This window comes from Epinephelus moara, chromosome 14 (assembly GCF_006386435.1).
Source record: "Epinephelus moara isolate mb chromosome 14, YSFRI_EMoa_1.0, whole genome shotgun sequence".
NCBI classification, from domain to species: domain Eukaryota; kingdom Metazoa; phylum Chordata; class Actinopteri; order Perciformes; family Serranidae; genus Epinephelus; species Epinephelus moara.
In genome coordinates, this window is record NC_065519.1 from 9854789 (window position 1) to 9866505 (window position 11717).

At 40.7% G+C, this 11717-nt stretch overlaps 1 protein-coding gene across 1 annotated transcript; it reads left to right on the plus strand.

Moving 5' to 3' along the window:
• Positions 1-63: 63 nt before the first annotated feature.
• si:dkeyp-110a12.4 (pancreatic secretory granule membrane major glycoprotein GP2) lies at positions 64-11440 on the plus strand. Its single transcript, XM_050061604.1, has 9 exons — positions 64-488; positions 2309-2397; positions 2515-2619; positions 6344-6504; positions 6606-6741; positions 8302-8396; positions 10470-10638; positions 10873-10993; positions 11106-11440. The coding sequence occupies exons 1-9, from the start codon at positions 398-400 to the stop codon at positions 11279-11281; spliced, it is 1143 nt and encodes a 380-aa protein (XP_049917561.1). The 5' UTR covers positions 64-397; the 3' UTR covers positions 11282-11440.
• The last annotated feature ends 277 nt before the right edge of the window (positions 11441-11717 follow it).

The window sequence follows — 11717 nt, forward strand, 5'->3', positions numbered from 1 at the left end:
TGGCAGCCTAGTACTGTTGTTCCTCCTCACATGGTTACCGGACTTCTTGTTGCTCCCTGTAGTAAGACACAGTTGTAAGATGTTTACTAAGAGGACATGGCCGCAGTAGGCGTTAACATACGTGTTACCTTGGACTCCCCTCAGTTCCCCCTATTCATGTGCGGAATCTCATTGTTGGTGGGGACATCATTCAAGCTGGTGTTTTAAGGCCAGAGGGAGGCTCCCAGTTCATTAGAGCTGTGTTTCAAGGGTTGGAGTAAGAGAGGGGTGCTACATCTTGTGGTGACAGCGAGCTGTGGTGAATAGTCCACCAGAAGATTCACAGAGTTGCGGGGAGAGGGCCAAAAGGTAGCGGAGTGGCTGAGCTGAGAGGAACCAGAGGGAGAGTCTTTGGAAGATGGCACCTGCCAGTTTGGTTTTTGTCTGGTTACTGTTCACCATGAGGATGGTCACCTCGGCAGAGTATCTGACGCCTGAGGAGGAGGAGGGTGAGCTCACACCTCACATCACACACCCGGGAATGAAATGTCAAGGGTCAAACAAATGGCTTTTTTAGGGAGAACTTATTCCTTCAAGAAGTTTTTAGAGAGTCATTTTTCACATTGACAGTTATTGGTTTTCACAATGGACCATTTAATGTTTCAAGACAAGTAACAATTTCCTTTTTTTTAAATAGTGTTTCTGGTTCTAGTAACATTTTATTTGGATAGTCCACCTACAGATTTTAATGAGTATTGTTGAGATTCATAAATTCAACTGTCATGTGTCTGTAGGTGTTTATATAGAGTATAGAGTATATGTGACAATTCACTACATATTCTCCAAATAAATCAGCTGAACTTGAATTATTCACTCAGCCTATGTAGAATCATTTGAGTTAATAGTTCAACTAAATTATTCTGAGAATATGTAGGTGTGTTTATTAACTGTCACATATACTCCATAGATAATCTGTAAAACATCCACAGCATAAAGCAGAATTGTTTTCAACAAATTAGCTGTTGAAATGTTACAAATACTCACAAACCCACAAACTCTTTGTGGGCGGACTGTCCAAGTGTTACCCGAGTATCTGTCACACTGGCAGCAGTATAATTTGGCATTAAGAGGTTAGCAGTGGTGACACAAGTATTCAGAATACTTCTGAATACTAAATCACAAATTTAAGCCCAGCGTTACAGTACAGAAATATCAAGAATAAAAGTACTTATTATTCAGCAGAATGACAGCAGATTTTACACACTATTGATCATTATAATTGATGCAGTTACGTGTAAGCAGCATTTAATGTAGCTTGTCGAGGTGGAGCTAACTTGAATTACTTTGTATACTATTGGGTGGTTTAATCTATAAAGATTCTTGTGTATTTATGATTCTTGATTTCTGCAGTTCTTGTTTTTATTTCATTGTCTCTCACTAGGTTTAATTTATGCACCAATACAGCAAAGAAAATCTTTATATGTTGCAATAAACCGTCGTATTCTTCTGATTCTAAGCTGTTAGATAAATGTAGTGGAGTGAAAAGTATAAAGTAGCAGAAAATGGAAATACTACAGTACTGAGTTACATTGCACCACTGACCTTTAGGTATCAGTGGTTTGACTTTGGGTGTAAAATATTCAGATTGTCTATGAGATTTAACACGTGATGATACACATGTAAAAATAAATATCTATATTTAGCGTCAGAATGGTAGAAAACCCAAAGTACAAAGAAAGAAGTGAATTCCTGCACATACTTAACACCTCTGCATTGATGTATTAAAAAACTGTGGATGTTTCGGTCATAAGAAACTTTTTTTGAGACATATTAAATACATAATAAAGGGGAGCAGTACTTAAATACGGCCTACAATGCATGATAGGTCACAGCTGTGTTGGAGGTGTGTCCATAATCACACAGAAACAACCACTCAAGAATCCCTCCACTATTCAAGCATACAACACTGGTGATGCACTTCTCAAGTTAATGGCAAATACACAGAAAACATAGCCCAAATTTACAATACGCAAATACCTGTCTTATGATGCTACATTCATCCATATAAGTACACAGAAACACACACCAAAACACATTTTTGTGATTATGTTGACAGTATTTCATTACACATGTGAAGGGGTGTGCAGGAATTCACTTCTTTCTTCAAAATTTGAGATAGAGGATAAAGCAAGTGGTGTGTGTTTGTGTTGTCTTCCACTCATTAGTAAACCCAAAAGGGGGTTAAACTTTTAAAAAACATCTTGTCACATTATCTGAAAGGAATATTCTGTATGTGCAATATAATCTGTTTCTATCTTCCTTCTATTAGAGCTCAATGAAACTGTCATTTGCACCAACGACCATATGGACGTTGTTATTCCCAGTGCTTTCTTCCTCAACAAAGTGCCTCCAGTTTACGTAAGTGAGCACCCACAAAACTCAAGCTTTCTCTCACCATAGGCATCCCCCAGTACTGATAGCTTAAATTGTTTGCTAAAGAAAAGATTTTTTTGTATTGTGTGTTTTTCTGCTTAGGTTTGGGATTTGCATTTAAACGACCCAGAGTGCCGCGGTGTGGAGATCGGAGATGACTACGTTTTCAGCATAAAGACGAACCTCTCTGACTGTGGAACAATAATGGTATCACGTCAATCTTTTGCTCAACATTTAAGCTCTAAAGTGGGTGACAGCTCCTCAGTCAGGCTGCGTCTGCAGGAGTCTAACTAATCAAATGTTGCACGTGAACTCGGACGTTTAGAACAACCCTCAACAAAAGATGAAGACAAACTACACTTAGCATCTCCATTATTGACACCATAAGATCCCCATCATAATAAATTATCTGTTTTACGACGTCTGCGGTTGTTGTGGGAACTGGATCTATTTGCTGCCAAAAAAAGGCGCTTCTTTAGTCGATTTATTGCACTTTACATAACAGTAAAAATAACTTGAATAGGACAAGACACTTTTTTTTCCTGCTGTGACGTAAATGTGGACTGTGAGGCTCTGTGTTCAGATGGACACTATGGAATTAGCTCATAGCAAGTATAATAGGATGGACAGAGAAAGGCACAAACTCTGAGGCCAGACAGAAAGGACTGAGGAGAAAAGAAGAAGGGGGGGAGTGGCGTGTATGTCAAGAAAGAAGGGCGACGTTGTTCCTTTTCTCTACAACAGCTCAGGGCCTTATTCAAAGCAGCGAGGGGACCCTGAATGGCCTCGTAGTTCTAAATTATCAGGATTTACATGGAAATGATGATTATTTGTTGATGCTCACTGAATAGGAAGGCCATAAATCATTGTCCAACTAGCCTCCTGATTATTTTAATCCAGCCACTCTCATAGATTCAGACTCTGGCGAGGTTTAAATCCCTACTTCAGCACACGAGTGTCCTTGAATCTCTTGGCTGGAATGCATTCTTGTAAAGCAAGCAAAAGGTTAACACAGCTTCCAACGGGGAGGAAATCTCCCAGTGCTCCACCTCAGCAGTTTTACAAGGTTTTCGCATAGCGGCTGAGGAGAGTAAGCCCGCTCTAGATTAGATGGCTGTTGCTAAAGGAGAGGAATGCCATAGCTGTCAATCTTGCTTTCACCTTGAACTTAGAACCTTTAAAACCGGCCGTCAGAGAAGAAATGACTGATTAGTTGGGTTCAAAGGTCAGACATTTTTTATTGAATCATGACAGCGTCCTCGCTCATGTTTCAGTGATCGTCACAGAGCCTTATGTTATCCAGTGATCAGTGCAGGTGCCTGTTGTGGCGTAGTGAAGACCTGTTTCTCACTGCAGAGACCTGTCACTGGTGCTCATTGTGGGGGGTTGTGTGTTTACCAAGAGGTAGTAAAAGATGTCTCAATGTTAGAGCTCAGGGCAATTCATCCTGCCCAGAGACCACAGAAGCCACCCTCCGTCTGCGCTCAGCAGGAGCCCAGACAAACCTAAAACTCAACCTTTTCACCCGTCCACATTTATGGCTTCACCTACGTCAGCTGCCTACAGTTGAATATTGAACAGTGTCACTCACATTTACAGTGTGTGAAAGGATGATGACTGTAGGAGTTACAGCTTGAGAAACAGGTTACATAACGAAACCTCAATGACCCCTGTTAAAGTTTAATGTGTTTCTTAAAGCAAAAAGTGCAGCTATGTCAATGTGGAGCTCAAACAGGGACAGTAAGTTCTAGCGTCAAAAATAAAACCTGGCATCGGAAAAGGAAACACTGGCACAGAAAAGGATCCACTGAAACATAAACTATTTTTAAACACCTGTGTTTTATGTAATTTTATAGATTTTTTGCATTCTGATGTGTATTTCAGTGACAATCTGTTTTTTTCGTTATGTCATCCTTTTGAGTGTCAGTGGAAATGCAGGCTAAATTTAAATCACACTGTCTTTGAACCTTCTCTCAAACTCTTCCCCGCTACGTCGAAACAGTGACAGAGAGGTAACCTGGGGAAAAAAACAAAGACACTGAAACAGAGTGTGACATGAAGAAAAAATTAGAAGACTTTCACTGAAAAACACATCAGAATGCAAAAAAATCATTTCACTATCTTGTTTGCAGTTAAAACATTTGGTGGGAAAATACAGAATTAATTGGCACCATTTTAATTTATAATATAGATATATATCTATATAATTTAATCATTATTTGTCAGTCAACACTTTCCACAGGCAAACTGGCAGCTGAAATATAGCCTCTGCATATGCCTCTTTTGAAACACCACGCATATGCAATTATGGGGGTTAGAGCAGGGTCGGCCATATAATAGCACCTCTTGAGCAGTTTGGAGGTTTGTTGCCTTGTCAAGGGCACCTCAGCAGGGCCCAGGAGGTGAACACACTATACTTGGGTCGTACGGGGACTTGAGCCAAAGACCCTCCAGTTCCCAAGCCAAGTTCCCTCACTAACTGAGCTACTGTCTCCCCCAAAATATAAATTTGACTTTTAATTCAATTATCAATTATTAATTTAACTATTTTTTCCAAGTGTATAAAGTCAAAAAAAATGACAGTTCTGGGTTTTCAAATGTGAGAATTCACTGCTTTTTTTGGTCTTATGTGATATACGGCTACAACTAACAATTATTTTCAATGTTTATTTATCCGTTGATTATTTTTTCAATTAATTGATTAATTTTTTGGTTTATCAAATGTCAGAAAATGGTGAAGAAATGTCTGATCAGTGTTTCCCAAAGCCTAAGATGACGTCCTCAAATGTCTTGTTTTGTCCAAAACCCAAAGATATTTAGTTTACTGTCCTAGAGGAGGATAGAAACCAGAAAATATCCACATTTAAGAAGCTGCAATCAAAGAGTTGTGACTATTTTTTCTTTAAAAATTACCATTATCAAATTAGTTGGTAAGTAATTTAATAGTTGACAACTAATTAATTAACTGATAAATCATTGCAGCTCTAAAGTATAATATATATATCATAAATCCAATGTATAATAAATAAAACAAAAATCTACAGATTAGTTAAAAATCAACTATAATTTGTTGCAATCCTTTTTGCAAAGTCACTGCTGTGTAACTGCCACACAGTGGACGAGTGCAGATCAGGGTCAGTGGGTCACCAGGATGTTTCAGCTGCCTGATCATCGACCAAATTAAATGAAACATGTAAGAAGAGACGCCCTCCTGATACGAGATACCTGCTCTCTTCAACATGACTTTTACTTAACATCCACGCCAGATTTCTGCAGTCGCTCTTACAACTCCTCCTGAACCTGATAAACTTCAAATTTAGTCTGTGCCATTTAGAGACCCTCAAGATGAGAAGTTGTTAACAGCTTGGGATTTTGTTGGGTGGTGTGGCTGTGGCAAGGCAAATATCCAATTTTCACAACTAAACAGCAGGTGGTTTGTAACTCCAATGTACATGGTCAATTCTGCACCACTCTTTATTTTTAAGAGTCCCAGCTTAAAGAAATGTTATATTTTGATGTACTCAGAGTGAGTTGACCAGATCCACCTCACGTTTGCTCAGAAAAGTCTCTAGACCTTGATGATGGTTTACTGTGAAGGTTTCGGAGTTCTTGTCAAACAGCGTTGCCATTACAATACAGCTAATCTCAATGTTTCGACATGGCGCAGGAAGCTGTAACTTGACTTTATGTTGTCAAGTCTGCCCCAAATTTCACATGGTTGATAAGAGCCCTGAAGAATCTACATGCCCACACTGACTCAGTCATAGTGCCACCAACTGACAACAGGAAGTCACTCTTATGTGACAAAAATAGTTTGTAGTTCGGTGTCCCACCAGTGCCCCCGACATGCGGGAAGGTGCGAGGGTCCATTCATTGTTGTGTGCAGCTTTAATTTTTCCATTGACTTTTATATTTGTCCCTCTCTCCTCAGGCCTCAGATGACACACACATCATGTTCATAAACACCATACACAACAACGACACAGATGTTATAACCAGAAACTATATCAACATAACATTTGTGTGCCGCTACCCCATCAACTACCTGGTCCAACAACCCAATGGTGAAAACATGATTAGAGTTGATGTCAAGTAAGTGTTTATTCATCATTTAATCTAAATTACTCCTGAACTGATCCCAACATGAGCTGGTTTCAACATGTGAGACTCTTTTGATCTTCTTTTCTCTGCAGAACCATCACTCTGAACACAGAGGATGGGAACTTTTCGGTGTCGATGTTACTGTACAAAGATGAAGCCTTTGAGGACAGATGGACCACTGTGCCGTCACTGACGCTGGATGATGACATCTTTGTCAAGGTTTTCATGGTAAATCACCCTGAGTGACAAAGTCCATTACTAGACTTTTAAACTGACTTATTAAAGGGATAGTTTAGTTGTTTGAAGTGGGTTATATGAGGCACTTATCCATAGTGAGTGTATTACCTACAGTAGATGACAGTCAGCATGGCCCCTGTTTAGAGAAGCAGGCAGGAGTCCTACAGAAGCTAAGTAATGTACTGCTTTGGACAGGGGCTGCAGCAAAATATATTTTAGCCACTTAAAATAAAATCAATATCCATTTAAGTGTACTCTATATTGAGAATATTTCCACCTAAACAGCTGATCTACATAATGCAGTGTGTGGCACAGTTGTGCTTATGCATAGAAATATGGAAGTTCTACAGTTACGAAAATGCAGTGCCAAAGGAACGAGCTGTCTGACAGCAAGGTAAAGCAGTGAAAATATTCTAAATATAGCATTCATTTAAGCGCTATTCGCACGGGACTAGTATTATCAGGGGACCTTGTGATTTAGAAATTTTTCTGCACAGCCTCACATATCATCCATCTCATCATCTTCTGAGATTTCATTCCATGGATTTGAGCTTGCTCATCCTGCAAAAGGGTTTACATGCCAACACAGATTGCATTATTCCCAACCAGGAAAGAGGCAGTAATGAGATGCGGTAACATCCAACCTAAATACAACCTCAAATCATCGGGATGCCTATTCACACAAGACTAATATTACCACATGACCTTTGTTTCTGGTGTATTATGGTAGCTAATTTGCAGTGGAATTTTTACTTTGCAAATAACCTACGTGGCAGATTTGCACAGGATTAACACAGATGACCTCTGCTATTATTACACATTACCAGAGGTCCCCAGGTTTAATAGTCCCCTGCAAATAGGGCCTTGAACTGATGTCTTTAGGTGGGCTTTTCGCTGTTTATGTTTTGCTGCAGCCTCTGTCCACAGCAGTACATTACTTATCTTCTGTGGCCGTTACTCTGCCTGTGTCTCCAAACTGGGAGCAAGCAGACTGCCATCTACTGTAGGTAATACTGACTATAGTGGAGTACCTCATACAACCCCACTTCACAAAATTATTATCCCTTTAACACCTACATCTCACATTGCCCTGAAGATGACATTATAAGCACATTAAAACACTATTTAAAGCAGTATTTTATGATATGCCATCTATGAATGTGGAAATTTGGCATTAACGTAATAAAACCGGTAAAATATGTGTTGATGACAGAGACAGAGACAGAGTCTGTGTATGCTGAGCTTTGGAAAACACATTAAAGCATTTGGAGTATTCTTACTATTGACAGCTATTTTTGAAGTCGGTTTAGCACGTTATGTTAAGCAATATGTTGTGCGACAGGATGTTCCAAGCAAAGCTGCAAAGCAAACACTCGACCCATGACCAGATAGTAACCTGAGTACTGCTCCTCTTCTTCTCTTCTATGTTGTTATAACCTCTTGGTACAGCTGTTGTTTACGCACTATGAATCATCAATTTGTGGGCCAATATGGAGAAGAAATAACCCTGTGTGAAGACCTGACTGTAACCCAACTCTGTCCGTCTCACAGATACCGGCTCACCTGATGCTGCGTATGGAGAGATGCTGGGCTACACCGACCAGTGATCCATATAGTAATATTCAGTACACCTTCATCCGAGACAGGTATACCATAGAGCAGTTTAAAGGTCCAGTGTGAAGGAGTTAGGGGCATCTATTAGCAGGGATGGCATATGATATCCATAACTTTGTTTTCATTAGTTTATAATCACCTAAAAATTAAGAATTGTTTTTCATTACTACCTTAAGGTTCAGACACATCAAACCGACATTAAAGAACTAGTGGTGATGAAGGCTGGCTGTTGCGTTGCATTACGATGCCTGTGTCGGCCAAAAAGTGTCACTGAACACATCACAAAGACCACAACCAAAGATGTTCTGTAACAAATATGACGTATTACACTCTTCTCCTCTTCATCCCCCCCATCTTGTTTGAAAGTGACCAGAGTGATGGTTCAGCGTCACAGAGATTCTGTGTTGCCAGATCTTGTTAGACTGTGTTGCTGATACAGAGACTGGTCTTGAACAATTCTCCCTGATTTGTCTTTCTCAGTATGAATAAGCTCAGGACTGCCGTGATTCTATTAAAGGGGCAAGCAGTGGCGAAACCCATGTGACACAGACACAGGAAATTAATCCTTAGTGGGCTGTCTTGTTTTATCAATGGTTTCGGCTACAATCAACGGCCATCTAGCACGTACATACTGCGCCTGTGTGAGAGGAAATAACTCTCTATACCAGCAGGTGGCAGTAGTCTGTATGTTGTTGGTAGATGGTAGTTAGCCACACAGCACACGAACAACACAATCCGATGTTTAAAGAACAAAGGATATTTACCATGTGGTACCAAACAAAAACACAAACAATTACGAAATTGTTTCTGCTGAAGAGTTCAATTGCTGAATCATAATTGTACCTAATATAACAAGCTTGTTTTTATCTCACACCCTCTTGACTTAAGTTGTTTGCTTTCCTGCCATTGATCCAACCCCAAATTACTCCTGATAGCTGTTCCAGCAGTGTGTGAGTGTGTGTGAATGGTTACTGAGTAGCAGGTGGCACCATGCATGGTAGCCTTGTTTACCAGTATGTGAATGTGTGCGTGTGAATGGGTGAATGTAGTGTAAAAGCGCTTTGAGTGTTTGGAAGACTAGAAAAGTGCAGTCCATTTACTTCCGTCTCTCTTCTCATGCACTGAACATGACTGCCAAATAGGGGGATTTCATTCACCAACGGGCTCAGCCGTCTCTGATGCCAGTTTAACATGCAGAATCAGCAGAAAAACAGGCAACAATGGCTGACTAGTGCCAATGATGCAGGACACACTGCAAAAACTAAAGCCAGAAACGCTCATCAATGGCCCGACTTGGACCGACAGTCGGCTTGGTGTGTCAGGGCCCTTAGATTAAGCCATTTATATCTAAATACAGAGCAGGTACTTCCTTACAGAGTCTGCCATGTTGTTCCTATAGTGGTTTTGCATTGGCCTTCGTTTCAGTTCTGCAGCCTCACCGCTAGATGCCACTAAATCCTACACAAGACCTTTAAACAAAAGCAGTCTTTTAAAATCTCATTTACACAAATGAAGTTTCTTTTTTCAAAAAAACAAAACAAAAAATAAACCTCTGACACTGGACCTATACACTGGCAAAGCCTTGTCCTGCAGCTGACAGAGCACAAATAAATAGTTAAAGATACTTTATAGATGTTGTGTTGAAACCTGATTATGGCACGTGTGCTATTTCCACACACACAAACACTCTTTCCACACAGCTCTAAGCCCTCTTACAGGAGCGCTGTTGAAATCTGAAATAAGAGAATTTGTTGCTTAGAGAGCCGGCCACAACTACTCTGAGAGCCGGGTCATGTGACTCCTGTCTGAGAGGCCTCGTGCATTTGAGTTCAACAGCTGTGCATGCCCTTGACAACCGGGCAGTATTTGGTACTGTTAGCAACAGCAGGGCAAAGAAATGCACACTGATTTCAGAATGCCAGAGGGAGAAGAAAATACAAATCTCTCCCTGTGTTGAATCATGTTGATAGTGCTTTTCTAATCTTTACAGTTCATCACGAGTTGAAATCTGTTCCTTGTCTCTATTTTTAAAGCACAGTATTCATTCCAGATTTAAATCTCACTACCACCAGGCCTCCCTGACTTCTTTGTCTCCCTCCCCGTAGCTGCCCAGTGTTATCGAATGAACAGACCCTGAGCGTGCTGAAGAACGGCCAGGGCCCTGAGGCCATGTTCAGGATACAAATGTTCAAGTTTGTCGGCAGCTCTTACACCAACGTCTTCCTCCACTGCAACGTCCAGATCTGCCACAACACGGCGGGGCTGTGCCAGCCTGTGAGTGAGCACATGCAACACCCATTCCTCAAACTGGTAGTCAGAGGCCAGTTCAGACAAGCAGCCTACTACATGTGCAGCTTACGTCCTTAATATAGACCCATCTGTCTAGAAATGTGGTTCAGCCGTATGAGCTTGTAGTTAAGCTTTCCTAATGTGAATGTGCACTGCTTGACACTGAGACTTGTAGTGTAATTGTTTCTTTCATGTTTTACTCATGTATTTGCCAAACAGAACTGTTCCAGTGAAGGTGAAGATGAGTTAATCAGGATACGGAGAGACATCCCGCTGTCCCATACAGTGTCTTACGGACCAATCAGACGACTGCTAGCCAATAGTGAAAAGCCCAGTCTGAGTATGTTTATGTCAGCTCTTTAACTCATGTGGATCTTAGAGCTTTTAAATCTTTACAACTGTGTACAATTCATGTGCAAAACGTGGTTCTACCTGAGTCCTTTTCTATGCAGATGCAGGCGGAGTCCCTCCCGTGGAGACCTTTGTCCTCGGAGGGCTGCTGGTCGTCTTGCTGCTGATCACAGGAGTGTTTGGGAGGCTGTGGCTCCGCTCCAGACGTTTCTACCCAGCACGAGAGGCGCAGCTCACCCTGTCCAACATTCACCACATCTCAGAGGTGGCCTCATGAATCAGGGAGCAAAGACATGGACACATAAACACATAAACATGTACATTACAAATGTACAGGTGTGATTTATGATAATAATGAAAGACTTGCATGTGTTTCTCTTTGTAGAATGAGTTTCTTGAATTGTATGATAGCAGCTTGAATAAAGGTCGCCTTCAAGTGTTGTCTCTGATTTCTTATCCCAGTGGTGAAAAAGCGCACCTACTCAAGTACTGGACCTAACACAGTGACGTACTTGTGCTTATCTTGAGCATTTCCATGTAACATCTTATGACTGAACTTCAGAGAAGATGTTATTTTTACTCCACTACAATTATCAGATGGCCTGAGTTATTTTACTTAACCTTAATTTTACCAGGAAGATTCCCACTAAGATTCAAAATCCCCTTTACAAGGTATCACTGTCAAAGAAATCACATTGAAAGACCAAAACCAA